Source organism: Myxocyprinus asiaticus, chromosome 45 (assembly GCF_019703515.2).
Source record: "Myxocyprinus asiaticus isolate MX2 ecotype Aquarium Trade chromosome 45, UBuf_Myxa_2, whole genome shotgun sequence".
Lineage (NCBI taxonomy): Eukaryota > Metazoa > Chordata > Actinopteri > Cypriniformes > Catostomidae > Myxocyprinus > Myxocyprinus asiaticus.
Window position 1 is genome coordinate 27,445,556 of NC_059388.1, and position 21,723 is coordinate 27,467,278.

At 42.4% G+C, this 21,723-nt stretch overlaps 1 protein-coding gene across 1 annotated transcript in view; it reads left to right on the forward strand.

The window, feature by feature from the left end:
• The window catches only part of LOC127434870 (deleted in malignant brain tumors 1 protein-like), a 29,184-nt gene extending 9,088 nt beyond the window's left edge, over positions 1–20,096 (forward strand). Inside the window, exons 7-12 of the mRNA XM_051687902.1 lie at positions 16,821–17,126; positions 17,791–18,084; positions 18,267–18,361; positions 18,718–18,817; positions 18,948–19,013; positions 19,198–20,096. Coding sequence (XP_051543862.1) covers positions 16,821–17,126; positions 17,791–18,084; positions 18,267–18,361; positions 18,718–18,817; positions 18,948–18,991 — 839 coding nt within the window. The 3' untranslated portion in view covers positions 18,992–19,013; positions 19,198–20,096. The remainder of the gene's footprint in view (positions 1–16,820; positions 17,127–17,790; positions 18,085–18,266; positions 18,362–18,717; positions 18,818–18,947; positions 19,014–19,197) is intronic.
• Positions 20,097–21,723: the final 1,627 nt, after the last annotated feature.

Here is a 21,723-nt window from a genome sequence, read left to right on the forward strand (position 1 = left end):
CTGCTAAAAAGCAGAAGTCAGTCTTTTGTCTCCAGACAGTATAGGTTAATAGTAATAGTGTGCAAGTTGTTTTTGATGACAGATTAATGCTGTGGTTAGCCTTGGAGTGCTATCTATCTTTCTAAAAATCATTCAAATTTGTGCACAGAGACCATCTTTAACTGAGGGAGAAGTGTTAGTGTTAAACTTCTGTCAATCACTCGACATTGTGTCGATGTAGTGACACTAGGGGTTCAATCTTGAGAGCCCCAATCACCTTTGCTTAAAATAGAAAAGGCCAATGAGAATTGGCGAGTGGAATTTTCATGCCACTCTCCGCCCCCGGACATACGGGTATAAAAGGAGATGGCGTGCACCACTCATTCAGATTTTTTCTTCGGAATCGAATGCATGTATTGTGTTCGTCCTCTCACCTTTCGCTTACGCTGCTGGATTTTACGGCACATATCAGCGGTCACCCTCACACAGTCGAGTGTTGTGCTTCCCCTGGTTGCTTCGGCTGCTGAGTCCACTGGTGCTAAAAGAGTATATTCAAAAGAGTATATTTCCTTCTAAAAGAGCTCACGCAAACGCTTGCCGTCTTTTTAAAGAGGTCCTTCCGTGTTTGCGCTACTAGATGTGGCCGTTATCTCTCCCCTCCGGACAGCCATGAAATCTGTCTTGAGTGCTTGGGGCGCCAACATGCCAAGGCAGCTTTTGTGGAAGGGTTATGTTCTCATTGCAAGAACATGCCCATCAGAACGTTGTGGTTGCGGCTCACTTTCTTCTTCATGAAGCAAGGAGCCACCGCGGCTGCTCCCCAACCCGCTCCGTCCTGGGCTGATGCTCAGCCAGCCGGGTCGGCAAACGGTCCTCCCATCCCCCAGCACGCTTGTTCTATCCGGAAGAGCTGTCGAGCGATACAGGCAGTCCGCCTCAGGCCGGATTTAATGTGTCGTTCACGGTTCGAGACGAGGATGAGCTTTCGGTCACAGCATCAGAGGGTGGGCTTCTGCTATCAGAAGCAGATGAATGTTCTGAGCTCCCACCCACAGGCGGTAGAGCACAGGATGAGGCGGACGCTGAGATGGCAGCCGTGCTTGCCCGGGCAGCTGTGAATATCGGGCTGAAGTGGAACCCTCCACCCTGCCCTGAGCATTTGCAGTTGGATGATTGGTTTCTGGGCTCGGAGCGCAACTCACGGCCGTGCCCCGCCCCGGTGCCTTTCTTCCCGGAAGTGCACGAGGAGCTAATGAAGTCATGGAAGGCAACTTTAAAAAAAAAAAAAAAAGCTGCCCGTACATGCTTCGCGGGCTCGTCCATCCTACTTACACTAGACGGAGGAGCGGCTAAGGGATATGTCAAGCTCCGCCAGGTGGAGTGCGCCATAGCAGTGCATTTATGCTTACAGGGCACAGCCACCTGGCGCGACTGACCAAGGCTCCCTTCCATGGCCTGTAAGTTCTCTTCTTCATTAATGACAAAGGCTTTCAAGGCTGCGGGTCAAGCTGCTTCCACCCTGCACGCCTTGGCCACCCTCCAAGTCCTGCGCTGAAAGGTCTGCTCGAGGGTAGAACGGTCGGCTGCAGGAACTGTGTACTGCAACCGACCTCGCCTTACGGGCGCTGAAAGTCACAGTGCGCACCCTGGGCCGGACGATGTCCACTCTTGTGGTCCAAGAGCGGCACCTGTGGCTCAACCTTGCAGAGATGCGTGACGCCGAGAAAGCCCACTTTCTCGATGCACCTATCTCCCAAGGGGGAGCTTTTTGGCGACACCGTTGAGAATTTCGCCCATCAGTTCTCGACGGTGAGGAAGCAGACTGAGGCGATTATATACATGTTGCCACGGTGCGACCTTAGCCACCTTCAGGCCTCTGAAGTCCCGTGCCCCATCTGCTTCTCGACAGAGCCGTTCCCCTGTGGTGCCGGCCCCGGCTCCTGTACCATCGGAGCCCGTATGCCGGCCTCAGAGAAGAAGATCATCCCGCGGGAAGTCAGCTCCACTTGCCAATCAAATGGCCCCCAAGAACCCCAGATGGGCTTCGAGGTGGCCCTGGCACAGGCAACCCAGGGATGAGGTGACTGACTCTGACCGGTCTGGCCTAGGTGAACTCTCTATCCCCGCCATCGCCCCTGGGCCAGCGCATGGTAAGTATTATATTGCTGGGTGCCCTCTGGGCCTCGGTGCCCACATGATCAGTAAAACAGCAGTTTCCTCATTCCCTGGGTCAGCGCACTCGCGACGGCCAGGCACCGGAAGTCTTTCCGGTCAATCAGGGGAACACGAGTACCTCCCGTTCCCTCGTTGTCCGTCGAGAGACAGCTGGTGAACAGGTAAGTGTGCTGGTCTCTGGGGTCGCTCGCCTGCCCCAGTCACCAGCCACCATTGCGGGCTTGTGGAGCAGCACGTCCTCCTGGGCTGTCTTCCAGGTGGGGCACCTGCTCTGCCTTTTCACGGACCACCCTGCCCAGGCACGGTAAGTACAGTCGTCCCCTAGGTGGCACGGAGTCTGGAGGCCTGGTTAGCACTCTCCAATCCCTCACTGTGGCTTATCAGGATGATTTTCCTCGGCTAAGCGATCCAGTTCGCCAGACGCCCGCCCAGGTTCAGTTGCATCCTTCTCCACTACGGTGTGGGGCGAGGGTGTCTCCGTCCTCTGGGCAGAGGTTGCCACCCTTCTGGTGAAGGGAGCAATAGAGCCTGTCCCCATAGCCGAGTTGCACAAGGGCTTTTACAGCCCTTATTTTATCGTGCCCAAGAGAGGGGGAGGGTCGCACCCAATTTTGGATCTGCGTGCTTTGAACAGAGCCTGTTCCATTCTGTCCCTGTCCCCTCATGTCTTTACCAAGGTCACAGAGGTTGCCCTGGCCCGCTGAGGGAGAAGGGCATTCGTATTCTCAATTATCTCGACGACTGGCTAATCCTAGCTCACTTGTGAGATCTATTGTGTGCGCACAGGGACCTTGTGCTTCAGCACCTCGACTGACTCGGGCTTCAGGTCAACTGGGAGAAGAGCAAGCTCTCCCCTGTGCAGAGCATCTCTTTTCTCAGTATGGAATTGGACTCAGTCACTCTCAAGGCACGTCTTATGACCAAACGTGCTCAGTCAGTGCTGACCTGCCTGAAGACCTTCAGCCAGAAGTTAGAGGTGCCAGTTAAAAATTTTTGGAGGCTCCTGGGACATATGCTATCCTCAGTGGCGGTTCTCCCCCTCAGGTTGATGCATATGAGACTGCTTCAAGCCCTTGGTTGGACATGGCATTTCTATGGGCAGGTGTTCCCCTAGAGCCGGTCTCAAGGCGTGTTGTGGTCACGACAGATGCCTCGAATTGGGCTGGGGCGCCGTTTGCAATGGGCAGGCAGTCTCGGGGCTCTGGACAGGGCCCCGACTCCTTTGGCAGAGCATCAACTGCTTAGAATTGCTGCCGGTATTGCTGGCCCTGCGGAGGCTTCAGCCGTTGATTCAGGGCAAGCATGTGTTGGTCCGGACCGACAACACAGCGACCATAGCATACATAAACCTCCAAGGCAGCATACACTCGCGTCGCATGTCACAACTCGCTCGCTACTGCCTCCTCTGGAGTCAGCAGACGTTGAAGTCACTGTGAGCCACACAGCTTCTGGGCACCTTCAACTGTGCATTGGGTGCGCTCTCACGGCAGGTAACGCTCCGTGGGGAGTGGGGCCTCCACCCCCACGTAGTCCAGCTGATTTGGGAGAGATTCAGGGAGGCACAGGTAGACCTGTTTGCCTCCCAAAAGTTCTCTCACTGCCCCCTTTGGTACTCCCTGTCCAAGGCTACCCTCGGCACGGGTGTCTTGGTGCACAGCTGGCCTCGGGGGCCACGCAAGTATACGTCTTCTCCAGTGAGCCTCATTGTACAGATTCTGTGCAAAGTCAGCAAGTCCTTTTCATTGCGCCATACTGGCCCAACCGGTCTTGGTTCTCAGATCTGATGCTCCTGGTAGTAGCACCTCCCTGGCACATTCCCCTGAGGCAGGACCTTCTCACTCAGGGGAAGGGCACTCTCCAGCACCCGTGGCCGTTACTCTGGAATCTCCACGCCTGGCTTCTGGATGGGACACGGAATACCTAGCGGGATAACTCTGGCCAGAGCCCTCTCTATGAGGTGGCTGTAGGCCTTGAAGTGGCATCTCTTTGCGAACTGGTATTCTTCCCGTGGGGAAGACCCACAGAGATGTGCTGTAGGGTCTGTGCTGTCTTTCCTTCAGGAAGGGCTAGAGAGAGACGGATGTCTCCCTCTACCCTGAAAGTGTACGTGGCTGCCATAGCAGCTTACCACGACACACTGGATGGGAGGCCCTCACGACAGCGCGACCTGATCAACAGGCTCCTCAAGGGCATGAAGAGGTTGAATCCTCCTAGACCGCGCCTAAGTTCCCTCTTGGGATCTCTCTGTGGTCCTACCTGCCCTACAGAGAGCCCCCTTTGAGCCCCTGGAGCAGGCCGAGCTCAGCACTTTGTCTCTAAAGACAGCCCTCCTGGTGGTGCTTACTTCCATCAAGAGGGTGGGGGACCTGCAGGCGCTCTCTGTTACCAGTGAATGCCTGGAGTTCTGGCCGGCATATTCCCATGTGATCTTCAGACCCCAACCCAGTTACGTGCCCAAAGTTCCCACCACTTCTTTTCGGGACCAAGTGGTGAAACTGCAAGTGCTACCTTCAGAGGAGGAAGACCCAGCCTTGTCGTTGCTGTGTCCGGTTCGCACCCTGCAAACCTATCTGGACTGCACGCAGAGCCTTAGATGCTCAGGGCAGCTCTTCGTCTGTCTTGGAGGACAGCAGAAAGGGAAAGCTGTCTCCAAGCAGAGGCTAGCCCATTGGATTGTGGATGCCATTTCTCTTGCATACCAATCTCAGGACTTACCGTGCCCCTTGGGAGTCCGGCCGCACTCCACTAGAGGTGTTGCATCCTCCTGGGCACTGGCAAGGGGGGCCTCTCTAGCAAACATATGCAGAGCTGCGGGTTGGGCTACACCCAATACCTTTGCGAGGCTTTATAACCGACACGTAGACCCGGTGTCGACCCGAGTGTTATGCAGTAACAGCAGGTAGACTGGGCGGCCGGTTGGGTGTACCGCTTGCATTGCGCCTTTCCCCTTTTTTCAAAGGTGATAATGTGCGCCTTTTTGTCCACAACAGTTCCCCGTATCCAGTGAACCCCGGACACCTCTTTAATTCTTAAGCACTGATCGGTGACGAACTCGGTGGAGGAGTAACGACACCAGGCCCAGTATTCATGGTATGCCCCTTTTCAGGTGAGCCCGTGTGCTTGGGTGCAGTGCTCCATGCATGGTGGTTCCCCTTGGTAATCCCGTAAGATTAGTTTCCACTGTTCGGTTTCCCATTAGGTGAACCTGTGTTTCCCCTTGCCAGAGCTTTCTCTGACTCGGCCACTGTGGCTACGTACCCTTTCTGTAGATAAGGTCCTCTGGTGGTATCATTCCATGTGTGAATTCCCCATTGGTAAGTCCATGTGAGGTATTCTGTACATGTTAACCTTCCTCCAGTAGGATGTGATCTCCGTAGTGCTCTCCTTCCTGGAGAGGGAAGAGCACTTCCCAGCACTATTCTAGAAAGTGCTCGGTGGGAAATTGCTTAACAGCAAATCAGGAAAGGCACCGCCGGTAGCCTACTTGGGTAAGTGCCTCCTCCCCCCCTTAGCGGGACTAGAGAGATGCCTTACCTAACTCACTGGAAGGTCATGATGTGGTTGAGCGCTTGCTCTGAGGCACTTGCTCCTGTGTCCACTCTTCCGTACCTTGTGACACAGTTCATCACCTGCGGCATTTCCTATAGGAACCCCTAGTGTCACTACATTGACACAACGTAGACTGAGTGACAGACAGGGAACGTCTTGGTTACCGATGTAACCTCTGTTCCCTGATGGAGGGAACGAGACATTGTGTCCCTCCTGTCGTGGCACTGAACCGGCGGCTACATGGCTGGGACTCTCTATCGGCTCCTCAGCATAAATCTGAATGAGTGGTGCATGCCATCTCCTTTTATACCTATATGTCTGGGGGTGGAGAGTGGCATGCAAATTCCACTCACCAATTCTCATTGGCCTTTTCTATTTTAAGCAAAGGTGATTGGGGCTCTCAAGCTCAAACCCCTAGTGTCACTACATCGACACAATGTCTCGTTCCCTTCATCAGGGAACAGAGGTTACATCAGTAACTAAGACATTTTCTGCAGTCTAGTTTATATTTCCTTCACAAATAAAACACATAACTGGTCCTGAGCCCTGACAAATTATAATTATGTAATAACACCCATGTAATGTTATTGGAAACTAAATTTACATGTTTTAGGTTGTTTCTTTTTGGTCTCAAGTGGGCCAGAGCTGGGACAGGGCACACACTATATTGAGCAAATAATGCAAACATTACTTCCTGGTCTTATTTGAAAATTAGGATCTAATTGAAGAAAATGGGGAACTTTACTTTTACACAGCCCACCCAGAACTGTACTGTTCTTTTTAAAATATACTTTACATGTTATATTGTAATCCATGTTTAATTATTTTATGAAACATAAACATGGAATAAAGTAAAATAAAGTGAAATAAAGATAATAATTTTTTGGCTTAAATACATGGACAAGGGTAACAAGACAAAGAAGTTAACCAATGATAAGACAGAACTGATAACAAGATAACTAGACAATAAACCAATGAAAACAAGACACATAAACATGGAGGTAAACATGAAATCACATGACCAGGAGACCACATGACACGAAACAGGAACTAGATTTTCAAAATAAAAGACATGAAAAACATGAACCAACAGAATAAACATGGCATAATCCCACAGTTCTGTAGGGAGCTGGGGTGGGGGGTGTCTTGAGGCGTGTCTTGGCAAGACAGGGCATAGAGCATGGGATCAGGGCAATGTCTGTGGAAGGTGGAGCCATGAGAGACTTGAGGGGCAGAGCCTTGAGACTTGAGGGGCAGAGCCATGTAAGGCGGAGCCGTGAGAGATTTGAAGGGCGACACCAGGGAACTTGGTACCCAGAGAGTAGCCGAAGACTCAAAGGGCCAGGGTGGAGCCAGAGGCAGGGAGGACCAAGGCAGCACCGGAGGCTCGGAGGAGCAAGGCAGAGCTGGGGGATCGGAAGACTGAGGCGTAGCCAGTGGGGCTGAGGACCAAGGTGGAGCCCTGGGGATGGAAGTACCCGGTGGAGCTGAAGGATCAGAGAGATGAGGCGTAGCCAGAGGATCAGAGAGCCAAGGCGGAGCCAGGTGACTGACAGACCAAGGAGGAGCTTGAGGGACAAGGGACCCCGGTAAAGCCGACAGGCTGAAGGACTGCAGTGGAGCCAAGGAAATGTAGAGCCGAGGTGATGTCGATGTCGATTGCCTGATCAGGAGAACTAAGGGTGGGCACAAAGGCGGGAACCAATTCCAGCTCAAATAGGTCAGTGAAAGATGACTATGGAACAAACGTGGCCTGCAACACTGGTTCATTGGCCAGAGATGAGCCTGAGACCTTGCATGGAGCAGACTGAAGCTTGGCTGTGATGTGGCATGGAGCAGACTCAGGCGTGGCTATGACGTGGCATGGAGCAGGCTGCGGCGTTGCTGTGACGTGGCATGGAGCAGGCTGAGGTGTTGCTGTGACGTGGCATGGAGCAGACTGAGGCGTTGCTGTGACGTGGCATGGTGCAGACTCAGGATCCGGGGCAAAAGATGGCACTAGTTCAGCGGCCATGACGTGGAACTCTGGCTCGGCATCCGCCTCCCCCACAGTGAACGTAGAACCAATAATCTGCAGGGCAAAGTCGATATACTGAGCCAGACTGTGGGTACTGTGACCACCTGGCATCAGAGAAGAGATTGGCTCATTCAGTCCAAAAAGAAAATGTCTTTGAGGGCAACCTCATTAAAGTCCACCCGGCAGGCCAGAGCGCAGAAGTCCTCCACATAATCATCCAGGGGACGATTCCCCTGACGTAGGCGTAGGAGTTGGATTGCTGGGTTCATTTTGGTCATTCAGGTATTCTGTAACGTTCTGTAACGTCTGTAATGATGTGACTGGCGCTGGCAATGACAAGACGATGACGATGGTGTAAAGAACCCAAGTGCAAATTTATTCCAACGTGTATCCAAAAACCTAAACATAAACATAAACATGAACTTGGCTTGACATGAACTTGGCTTGACATAGACTTGGTTTGACATAGACTTGAAATTCACAACCAAAGTTACATTCAGCAAACAATGAAAAACATGAACCAACAGAATAAACGTAACAAAAACAACTGAACAAAAATTTAAATGACACAACTATTTTTATCTCAAAATAAATGTGATCATTTCAAGGATTCTCATTCGGTACATAAATTTGCAACATTTTAAAAGTGATTGTATTCTAGATCAAATAATGTCAAAATCAACCTTTAGATACTGCACGCGAGGACCTTATGGATCAGGAACATTTTGCAGTGTATGGTGACAAACAGGTGTTCAGGAAAGTGGCGTGGTATTTTCCACAGGCGTCATTTATGAGTGGGACAAGTGGGGCATGTCCCCTCCACTTTTTAAATAGCAGGTAAGTGTCTACTGCAGAAGAAATATTGCCAGTTCTACGGCAGGAGTTTTCATTTAGTTCATTAAAATATTTATTTACTTTAAAAGATTATTTGCCATTATCTGTGCATAACCTAATTAATATTCATGAGTATTGTGTCACAATTATTTTACTATTTAGTGTTTTGGGAATATAAACTCAAAAGTGCCTTTTGATGTATAGTAAATGCTAATGTTTTTAGCTTAATACCTGTTGAGATGGTTTTCTATGACCTTCATTTAGGATTGAATCAGTTTTTAAAAAAAAAAAAAAAAAAAAAAAAACTGCTATATCTGTCAGTTATACTGACTGCTCTCCTCTTGTTCACCATAGACAACACCAACCTAAACCTCTGCTGTAATACAAAAATGCATTTATTTTTCAAACTTTAGCCTCTCATCAAAATATCAGAATTACTTTTCATTCAGTAATTGACTTGGAAATTGAAATGAAAGGGTTTATTGATGTCATTCAACGTATTATATATGTAAGTATTTTGGAACAGCTTAATTGATTTGGACACAAAAATGAGCATCAGGCCATTGAGCCTAACATTTTCAAACCCATGCAAGATGAACTTTGCTGTCATGATGGGTTATCCTGGGTGTTCATGTAAATATAAACAAATCTAGAGTTCTACTGTTCATGACATTTTTCCATGTGATTTAAATTTTGTTGCAAATTTTCTCAAGTTAAGGTGAAACTGGACACGAAATATTAACCCATTTAGACTGACAGATTGCGGTTCATATGTTTGAGTATATGATGAGAAAAAATGCACACAGTAGTGAGTTTACTGCTCTTAAACACTGAAAGACTTTACATTCAGTCGTTGCAATGCAATCAATTAATCCATTTAATTTTGAGCAATTTGTCTATCTAAGCAAGATGTTGAATCCAGCAGTACCTATCAACATTTCAATAATCCCCCTGTAAGCACATGTCTGCCACATGAACATCTGTGAAAGGGTCATACATGTGTATTTAAGTTGGATCCACATAAATGATAACCATGAGCTGGATGTTGTTCTAACTTTTGACAGGGAATGCCTTCTGAGAGGAGGAGCTGAGAATTTCAAGTCCATATAAAACACCTGGAGGACTGAAATTAATTCCACATCATCTTGAAGGTGAAGATGCTGAAGAAAAGGAGTGACATTTTAACAGGTAAAAGAAATATAATAATGAGTCATTGGCTATAGTTCATTAATATGTTTTATCTTATACGGACATAAAGTGTCATGATAAGTATTTCTGGTAGTTTGTTTTGTTTGCCTCAAATGCTTTTAATGCTTTTTCTTTCTTTCTTTTTTTTTTTTTTAAAAGGATACTACACCCAAAAATTAATAATCTGTCAGAAAACCTGTATGGTGGTGGTGGTGATGATGGTGGTGGTAAACTCTAGTGTAATGCAAACATTTTTTGCTTAGTGTCAACTGGGATGCTGCCTAAAAATGTGCAGAAATGCTTTAAACCATAAAAACCAGACACTGCAAGACCCTGATGTTTACTACATCCTTATGTATTAAGCAAACTAATCATATTTTTAATTTATTTTCAGGCACAATGTTATATGCCTTGTGGCCCTTTCTTTTGCTGGGTATGAAGAAACAAATGCACAGACATACTCACATAACTTTCTGTATTTTAATATAAAGTCACTCTTAATAAAACTTAATGCTCAATGTGTGTGTTAGCTGCTATGAAATGTTGAGTCCCAGGTCACTTCTGATGTTGAATGCTCAAAATATTGAATAACAGATGATCTGTATATCAGATATATCAAAATACATCAAACAAATCAGATTCTTAAGTGGTTTGTTAAGGTGTGTATACATGACTGCGTATGACATGTTCTGTTCTACAAACAGATTTTGGGAATGGACCATCAGTAGAAGCTCTTTCTGTGAGGTTGGTGAATGGTCTCGACTCATGTTCAGGAAGAGTGGAGGTTCTCTATAATGGTCAGTGGGGAACAGTGTGTGATGATTACTGGGATCTATCAGATGCTGCAGTGGTGTGTAGAGAGATGGGCTGTGGAGATGTTATAGAGGCAAAGTCAGCTGCTTATTTTGGACAAGGAACAGTACAAATATGGATGGATAATGTCAACTGTTTAGGGACTGAGTCAACTCTAAAGAACTGCACATTTAATGGATGGGGAATACACAACTGTGTTCATGCAGAGGATGCTGGAGTCATTTGTCAGCCTGGATGTGAGTTAAATACATACTGACAGGGTTGAGAGGGTTACTTTTGAAATGTATTCCACTACAGATTACAGAATACATGCTGTAAAATGTAATTTGTAACATATATCGTTAGATTACTCAAGGTCAGTAGCGTATTCTAAATACTTTGGATTACTTCTTCAGCACTGGTAGATTTTTTCACTTGTTTTGACTATAAAAACTCTGCCAGTACAGTAAGACAAAATACACGTTAAAAATACATTCTCTGAAAAACCGAAATATCTTATGCAGTGTTGTTTCTAAAAAAAAGATCAAATTGATCTTGTTTTAAGGATTTTTAGATATTTTTACAGGAAAACAATAACAAAATTATAATCGATAATACAATTTTTGCCCTAATATCAAAGGTCTTACTAGAAAAAAGAAATTATGATCCAACATGAATTTTCTTGATAATAAAATATGATCGTTCCTGGTAACATGTGCATGTAAAATGGCTAGAAATAGCATTTTAGCTTAGTGTAAAGCTGACAACTTACACAAGGTTTATTTCTATTTCTTCTGCTCCAAACTTACTTCAGACTTACTTCTCTGTCTGCTCGTATTAATGTAACACATCATAAGAAAGTGTTTCACCGCTGTTCAAATGCACTTTGGATCGCATCATTTATATGTATAAATGTTTTCCATCTGAAAGGAATAAATATTAAATGAAACAAATGAAAATAAAATGCAAAGTAATCTCTGCAGTAATCAAAATACTTTTTGAATGTAACTGTATTTTAATTACCAATGATTTAAATTGTAACTGTAGTGGAATACAGTTACTTATATTTTGTATTTTAAATACGTAATCCTGTTACATGTATTCCGTTACTCCCCAACCCTGCATACCGAACAGAACCAAAGGGAAATTGGATAAAAGCTAAATAAAAATGCTTCTAAAACCTTACCTTTTTTTTTTTCTTTTTTTTTTTTTTTTTTAGTCTTTGTCAGGTTGGTAAATGGCATGGACTCTTGTTCTGGAACAGTGGAGGTTTTCTATGACGGTGAGTGGGGAACAGTGTGTGATAATGGCTGGGATCTATCAGATGCTGCAGTGGTGTGCAGTGAGATGGGCTGTGGAAGTGTTGTTGAAGTGAAGACTGGCTCCTATTTTGGACAAGGTTCAGGACCAGTATGGATGGATGCTGCACAATGTACTGGGAGTGAGGGTACAGTGATAAACTGTACATCAACAAAATGGGGAATAACCACTTGTGACCATTCAAAAGACGCCGGAGTCATCTGCAACCGTGAGCTACAAAAATCTTGGATACATATTACATTTTGCTTTAAATGAGCATTTGAACTAACATGTCCTTTTCATTTTTACAAATGTAGCTCTTGTTAGGGTGGTGAATGGAAAGAACTCTTGTTCTGGACGAGTGGAGGTTCTTTATAATGGAATATGGGGAACAGTGTGTGATGATTACTGGGATTCTACGGATGCTGCAGTAGTGTGTAGAGAACTGGGCTGCGGAGATGTTATAGAGGCAAAAAGTGCTGCTTATTTTGGTCATGGTTCAGGACAAATATGGATGGATGATGTAGATTGTAAATCGAATGATATTAAACTGGCTAAATGTGCATTCAGTGGATGGGGAATAAGTAACTGTGCACATACAGAAGACGCTGGAGTCATCTGTCGACGTGAGCTGAAACCTTGAAGGAATGTTCCAGCCAGGTTCAGTACAAGTTAAGCTCTTACACTTTTCAATTGGTCAAAATAATAATAATAACAATAATTTCAACCCATTCCTCATTTATTTAAAAAAAAAAGAGAGAGAGAGAGAGAGAGAGAGAAAGAGAGAGAGAGCTAAAATCACGGTTACAGTATGGAAGTATAAAGGGGCCAATCCATTTACTTTAAATTACACATTGTTTCAAAAGTATAGCCACAAGACGTCAGCAGTACTGTATGTGTAAACATGATTTTAGTGTGATAAAACTTTGCACAGATAAGGATAGCAATTTTATCAATTAACCATGTTAACATGTATAATGTTTACGTCTTGTGTCTATACTTTTGAAACGTTGTGTATTTTAATGTTTATAACTGGGCCCCATTCACTTCCATTGTAAATGTCTTACTGTCACTGCGATTTTTGTCTAAATAATGTTTTGTGATAATCAACATTATTCCACTAATGCTGTCGATTGAGCTTAACTTGTACTGAACCCAGAACATTTCTTTAAGTACATTCTGCATATTGCCTTGAGACTATAACCTAATAGGAATTTGAATAAATGATTAAGATCAAGTATTTGTTATCCCATCTTGTTTCTTTCCATCTTTAACATTAGCACTCGTTAGGTTGGCGAACATGGCTGGCCGTTTCGCTGGGAGAGTGGAGGTTTTCCATGAAGGAGAGTGGGGAACCGTGTGTGACTATGGCTGGGATCTATTGGATGCTAATGTTGTGTGTAGAGAGCTGGGCTTTGGGAGTGCTGCAGATATAAGAAATAGCTCTTATTTTGGCCGGGGCTCAGGACCAGTGTGGGTATATAACGCACAATGCACTGGAAGTGAGGCGAGTTTAAAGAGATGTCCATCAATGGTATGGCAGGCTCAAAACTGTACTCATGATAGAGATATGGGAGTCTTCTGTCGAGGTAGGTCAAGCGTACATACCCCTGGCAGAATATGCAAGAATCTGTAATGCTTATTTATAGCATTTTTGAAAAATGACAAATCAAACAAATGTTTTATTTACAGTAGTACTGCCTCGAAAAAGTTGCATAACATATATTTAAGTATAAAATAATACCCAAATTAGCCTTTTGTAAAGTTTACACACCATTAGTTATTAATATTATGTGTTGCCTAAAATGATTTTTATGATCATTTTACGGATTCTGCGAAGGACATGAACATTTAGCAGCAGAAATCAAAATTGATCAGGTTTGCAGTCAGTAAACTGTCTCTTTCTCCTCCCTCTGTCTTCTCTTCGGTAATTAGCCAATGTCCGGATAGATGTTGGTGGTTGTGCTGGGAGAGTGGAGGTTCTTCATAATGATCAGTGGGGAACAGTGTGTACCGATGACTGGGATTCTAAGGATGCTGAAGTGGTGTGTAGAGACGTGGGGTGTCCGCCCAGTGCTGAAGTAAAGAAGTATACCTCTTTTGGACAGGGTTCAGGACCAATATGGATGGATAATGTACAATGTATGGGGAATGAAACATCACTGAAGGACTGCAGTTTAAATGGTTGGGGAACACATAACTGTACCCATGTAAATGATGCTGGAATCATCTGTCGAGGTAAGATGGATACGCTTCACTCATTATTTTCCCTGAATGTAGAGCAGTTTGTGGATTTTGGTAAGCTGTGAGAAAAGGTACCAGTGGGTTCCATCTTTCCTCTACCTCTCAAATGACTGTTTAGGTTTATTTTTATGATTTTAAACTGGTCCTAGAAGCATTAAGAGCTGGATGTAAAGTCTGAACCACTTCATAGTCTGTTTTGGCTAAGACCCACCCACATAACTGACCTAGTCTGACTGTTTTGTAAAGTGTTTGTTTTATCCTTTAAAGCGGAAGTGTGTAATAATATTCTGAAAACTCCTTTTGTGTCCCATGGCAAACTAAAATAAAATTAAATGTTTAATAAATGATTACATATTTTGGTTTGCCATGGGACACAAAAGGAGTTTTCAGAATATGCCAAAAAACAAAATAAACCACAAAAAGCACCATAAAACAACAATAAAATGTATCCATACATTTGTTAGCTATAATCCAAATCTTCAGACTGCTTTCTGTGAAGAACAGACCCAAATTCAAGCCTTTTATTCAACGACTCCGTCTCCATGCGCCACAACGGTGTCGCACCCGCTGTAACCGTCAACCTGCGTTGGTTTCATTTTCAAAATTCAAAAACTGCCACCTCAAGCATTACAGCAGCGGCAGTGATGTCAAATGCTCATTGGCTCTCATGGGTCTCGTGATCGTTTGTGACATGCCGTATTCTGCGATGTACATGTTTGAATGAGAAATGACAGTGCCGTTCTGGAGTGCATCAGGAGAAGATTTACAGCGATTAATCATTTAAATTCTACTCACCACTTCACACAAAGCTATTGTATGCCATCAGGGAGCACATCGGATGCAGCACATCGCCCTTTGGACTTTGTACTGAATTTTGCCATTTTTCTGAATAAATTATTGTGATTAAATTTATCTGCCTGTTACATGCTTTATATGCTTTTATATGGTTATGGTTAGGTTCAGGAGTAGGTGTGGGATTAGTGGCTGTAAAATATATATATATATATATATATATATATATATATATATATACATATAAATGAATATATTTTAACAAAAATGATTGCTAATGTACATTAATCTACTTGTTACATGTTTTTATATTGTTGAAATGTGGTTATGTTTAGAGGATGAGGTAGGGTTAAGGGATCTAAAATATCTATAAAACAGTAAAAATGTACAAAAATATTTATAATCAATTTGTGTATTCAAAAATAGTTGTAATGGATTTGTCAGTATCCTACGTTTCTAAAGCTGTAAATACGTAAAAAATGTTTACGTTTTAGAAGCTTTCAAACATCCATATTGTATGTTTTATTGTCTATTCAAACGTAAAAACATTTACGTTTAATGTTACAAATATTAACGTACAAATAGCTACATAAATTAATGAGATAAGGCTGAACAAACAGACCAATGTTTTGCACCACAGTGTTACACTTTTGGGTGAAATCAACCAACAAAAAGACTTATAGATGACTGCATATAAAGCTGAGCCATGAGAATATGGACAAAATTAGACACATCAGTTTTAACGTGACACTTAAAGGAATATTACAGGTTCACTACAAGTTAACGCATGTAATTCCTGTGACATTAGCGGCACCAAATGGAATTGAAAAAATAAACAATGTTTTTAAAACAGCTTTCCGAATACGCCCCTCATCTGCTGTTGTTCAAACAGTCAGAGAGTACCTCCCCAACTCATGGCATTGGTTGAGTCACGTTGTTAGGTGGGGTCTAAGCGTGTCCCTCAAAACAAACAGAAATTTTTGTAGTGCAACAGACAGACAGTGTTTACAGTTTTTGAAAAAATGAACTATGAATGCCTTACTTCTACTTGTCTCTGCATATTAAACTGGGACAGAAGAAAGTATTTGAACACAGAAAATGTTGCATACTTCAGCATTAAGATTAATCAGCCGCTTTTGTGGTATAATGTTAATTTCCACAAACAGTTATTTCTACTTTTTGAAGTTTCAATTATTCTCCTTTGTCTTTTTTTTTTTTTTTTTTTTTTAAAAGAAAAAAAAAATCTGGATTCCAGTGAGGCACTTTCAATGGAAGTGAATGGGACCAATTTGGAAATGTTAAAATACTCACGGTTTCAGAAGAATTGCCACAAGACATACACAATATGCATATTAATGCGTACTTACCTTTTCTGTTTAAAGTTATATCCAATTTTACAACCTCGTTGTCATGATGACGTAATGCCATAAAGCCTGTTATCCCGGTTAACTTCAATTTTAACAACTTAACAGCTCAAAGAATTCACAAGTTTTAACAGAAGAATTAATGTAAGGGCTTTTATAAAATTATAAACTTCACATTTCTGCCTTTAAACCCTCCAAAAAATTGGACCCATTCACTTCCATTATAAGTGCCTCAATGCAACTTCAATTTTTGCTTTTTTTTTTTTTTTTTTAAGAAAAGGAGAGACGAGTCACAAATAATTTTTATGGTAATCGACATCATGCAACAAATGTTGTTGATTTTGCTTGACTTGTATTGATGCCGGAATATTCATTTAAGGGCAGGTAAATCTGAAATTGATAATTCCGCAATAATACACAGATGAGCAATAAAGTGGTGGTTCATTCAGAAAATGGCACAGCAGCAAACGGTTGTACAGACAAACCTGAAGAAAGACTGATTAGCAGATTTTTAGACAACAAATGTCAAGAATACATTGAAATGCACATCTACACTGTACTTATGGGTTTTGTCTCTCCCCTCTTAGAGGGTAGACTGGTTAATGGGGACAATAAGTGTTCCGGAAGAGTGGAATACCACTACTGGGGACGATGGGGAACCATCTGTGATATTGGCTGGGATGCTACAGATGCTGCGGTGGTGTGTAAACACATGGGTTGTGGGACCCCTATAGAAGCAAAGACTGGAGCTTTTTTTGGACAAGGCTCAGGACAAATATGGCTGGAAGATTTGAATTGTTTTGGGAATGAATCCAAATTGATTCAGTGTCCATCAAGTGGACTGGGAGTCAGCAGCTGCAACCATAGACAAGATGCTGGGGTCATCTGTCGAGGTAGGTTGAAATCTTACAAGCTAAGACATAGTAATAAATAAAACTAGATAGATAAAGTTTGTCAAAACAAACTTTGATATTGGCTTGACAAGGCCTTGTCTGAAAGTTACGGAGGTATGGAAAAGTATGGAAGATAGATTGATTGATTGACAGACAGACTGATGGATTTTAGTGGATGTTGCTTGAAAGCTGCAGTTAGAAATGTTGGTCTTGGTTTAGGGAATTAAAAAAAAAAAAAAAAAAAAAAAACTCAAAACAAGTCTGTAGAATAACAGTGTGTTGGCTTTGTCAAGCCAACATAATAAACCCAGACAAGGTGCTCAGGACCTCTGCACAGAACAGAGGGGTCTTGTATCACCTTGAAGGGTCTGACTATACTGTATATTATCCCACTTTTCCACAGCTAAAATAAAATAAAATAAAAATATGTGTACATAAAATATTGATTTGGGTTTAATTTTTTTTTATTATTAGCTTATTTGTAGAGGCTGCTGAGAGACAAGTACAGCTATAAGTTTTCCAGATGAGATATAGTTATATAGCATTGCCAAGAACGACTGTGATTGACCAATCAGAATCAAGTATTCCAGAGAGCCGTGTAATAATTCAATGCAATGCCTACAGAGCCTTATATGTAAAACCACTCTTTCTCTGATTCCTGCAGAAGTGAAGTTGGTGGGCGGTGTCAACGCATGTGACGGCAGAGTTGAGATTCTTTATGATGGTCACTGGGGAGCAGTGTGTTACAATGGTTGGGATCTAATAGATGCTACAGTTTTGTGTAGAGAGCTGGACTGTGGTGACATTGCAGATGTGAAGGGATATATTGGTCCTGTGGGGCCAGTGTGGATGGATAATCTCAGCTGTACAGGAAAAGAGTGGACAGTGCGAGACTGCCCTTTCACTGGGGGTGTGAGCAGTTGTTTGAATGGGGTTCATGCAGGAGTTCTTTGCACAAGTAAGATCTACTTATTTGTATTTGTGAGCCTCTCAAAGACACAGCTTGCCGAATGATGCAGAATATCTTTATGTAATTTGTATCTTTTGCACTCTGGTCTCCTTCCTGGCAAATTAAAATGAATAGATGGCATTATGACAAACCATTCTTATTGTAAAGCCCATCAATATTTCATTTCACAGAATTTGTGAGAAGAAATGCAGTAAGGATTTTAGTGAAGGCTAATCCTGGAGTCAATGTCAATGACCCAGATATCATGAAGAACCTTTTAAACCAGGTGAGGTGAAGGACATTAATGTGTAAATAAAAGATAAGTTCACTGACCCCTTTTTGTACTTTTAGGTAGTGGAGGCCAGGGGCATTGTATTAATTATTCTATATTATTATTTTTGTTTTAATTATTTACAAAGTAAAAATCTTTTTTACTACACTATATTGTTTAGCTGATAAACAATATAGTGACATACTTGACATATATATATTCTCAGACAGAGAGAACTTTACTGAGCATGTGCTGAATAAGTGTGATTACTTTAGCTTTTTTGAAGAAATGTAGTGTTACATTTGCTCCCGATCTCCCCATACTCCTTTCTTTGTGCAATTTGCTGACTGAGGTTTCAACAAATTTAACAGATGATCAAAATAGTTCAAGGTTCAAATAAGAAGAAGTTTACTGTGACATGGAGAACACACTCTGATGGGCTTGTATTCCACAGAGAGAACACAATGGCAGGTATGTAAATTGAGAGGTGTTGCTATATACATATATGGTATAAACAGATAGATAAATAGATAGATAGACAGACAGATAGATGTATTTATTATTGATTTTAATATTACAGTTATAAACATTGTTTTTGCAGGTCAGGGGTCACAGAGCCTTACTCCTTGCATGACAAATAACTAATGACTAATTATACTGCATACAGGTAATCTTTTTAATGTTCTCCTTTGCTTCCCTGTCTGTACGCAACTTTATTAATAATTAGAATGCAGCTTTTTTTTTTTTTTTTTTTTATCAGGAAATACAGTATGTAGTATGGCTCAAGTAAATGAAACTAAGGTCTGTACAATCAAATCTGACAGTAAATTGGCAGTTCTCTATGTTAACAGAATCTGGTTGCCAGAGCAACATTTTGCCAGGGATAGCCTGTGGTTTGATGGATCCACATAAGCAGATCCCAGCAGAGGGAGCTCAGTGTCTTGCAAACTACATGACTAGTTAAACAAATTGAGTAGATCTATTTGAAACCTTCCTTTGAGTTTGCCTGAGAAATAGATGTCCTATGAAAGAGTTACAGTGCTGATGTGTACTGTATATGCAGCTCTTTTAAATATAGAAATACTGATTATTGTAAAGAAATTAAATGTATATAATGTACAATGTATATAGATTCTTTTTTTTTTCAAAAACAGCATATATTATATTTCTTTGTTGTAAGCTTATAATGTGTTCAATTTATACATCGATGTTAATAATAAGCAATGTTAAAGATGAATCAAGATTTAATCTTCTTTCATTTTATATACTTATTACATTGTGTTTAAATTTTTCAGTGAAATAAGTGCAACGTTTCTATTTTCTTTAAATAAATAACTTTCAGATCTATAAGGTTTGAATAATAGACATTGTTGTGCATTGAGTTCTCACAGCAGTTAAAGGGATAGTTCATCCAAAAATGAAAATTCTCTCATCATTTACTCACCCTCATTCCATCTTAGATGTGTATGACTTTCTTTCTTCTGCTGAACACAAAAAAACCTCTGTAGGTCCATTCAATGCAAGTAAATGGGTACAAACATTTTGAAGCTCCAAAAGCACATAAAGTCAGCATAAAAGTAATCTATAAGTCTCCAGTGGTTAAATCCATATCTTCAGAATTGGTATGATAGGGACCCCCCATAAGAAATAAAAAATAGACTTGGGGCTGGAGTCCCCAAATAAAGATAATAATCACATTTTTATATGTAACATTGCCCAGACTGAATATATATATATATATATATATATATATATATATATATATATATATATATATATATATATATAAACTTTTTTCAGGACACCGTATTTAAAGATAATTTTGTAAAAATCCAAATAACTTCACTGATCTTTATTGTAAAGGGTTTAAACAATGTTTTCCATGCGTGTTCAATGAACCATAAACAATTAAAGAACATGCACCTGTGGAACGGTCATTAAGACACTAACAGCTTACAGACGGTTGGCAATTAAGGTCACAGTTATAAAAACTTAGGACACTAAAGAGAACTTTCTACTGACTCCAAAAGAAAGATGCCCAGGGTCCCTGCTCATCTGCGTGAATGTGCCTTAGGCATGCTGCATGGAGGCATGAGGATTGCAGATGTGGCCAGGGCAATAAATTGCAATGTCCATACTGTGAGACGCCTAAGACAGCACTACAGGGAGACAGGAAGGACAGCTGATCGTCCTCGCAGTGGCAGACCACGTGTAACAACACCTGCACAGGATCGGTACATCCGAATATCACACCTGCGGGACAGGTACAGGATGGCAACAACAACTGCCCGAGTTACACCAGGAACGCACAATCCCTCCATCAGTGCTCAGACTGTCCGCAATAGGCTGAGAGAGGTTGGACTGAAGGCTTGTAGGCCTGTTGTAAGGCAGGCCACAGCAGTTTTGTCTCACTAGGGGTGATGGTCGGACTTGCGTTTATTGTCGAAGGAGTGAGCGTTTCTCCGAGGCCTGTACTCTGGAGCGGGATCGATTTGGAGGTGGAGGGTCCGTTATGGTCTGGGGTGGTGTGTCACAGCATCATCGAACTGAGCTTGTTGTCACTGCAGGCAATCTCAATGCTGTGCGTTACAGGGAAGACATCCTCCTCCCTCATGTGGTACCCTTCCTGCAGGCTCATCCTGACATAACCCTCCAGCATGACAATGCCACCAACTACACTGCTCATTCTGTGCGTGATTTCCTGCAAAACAGGAATGTCAGTGGATGGCCAGTGAAGAGCCCGGATCTCAATCCCATTGAGCACATCTGGGACCTGTTGGATCGGAGGGTGAGGGCTAGGGCCATTCCCCCCAGAAATGTCCGGGAACTTGCAAGTGCCTTGGTGGAAGAGTGGGGTAACATCTCACAGCAAGAACTGGCAAATCTGGTGCAGTCCATGAGGAGGAGATGCACTGAAGTACTTAATGCAGCTGGTGGCCACACCAGATACTGACTGTTACTATTTTGACCCCCCCTTTGTTCAGGGACACATTATTCCAATTCTGTTAGTCACATGTCTGTCAAACTTGTTCAGTTTATGTCTTAGTTGCTGAATCTTTATGTTCATACAAATATTTACACATGTTAAGTTTGCTGAAAATAAAGGCAGTTGAAAGTGAGAAGACATTTCTTTTTTTGCTGAGTTATATATATATATATATATATATATATATATATATATATATATATATTATTCTTGATCTAACATATATAGCAGGGCTATTCAACTTCATCGACAAGTGGGCCAGATAGGAAAATTCTTCGGGGTACGTGGGCCAAGCCAGGATATTTTGTTATTGAAAAGATTCTATCTACAGATATTATGTTATAGTAGGCATATAATATTTGTTCACTATATAAATAAACAATCTGTGTTT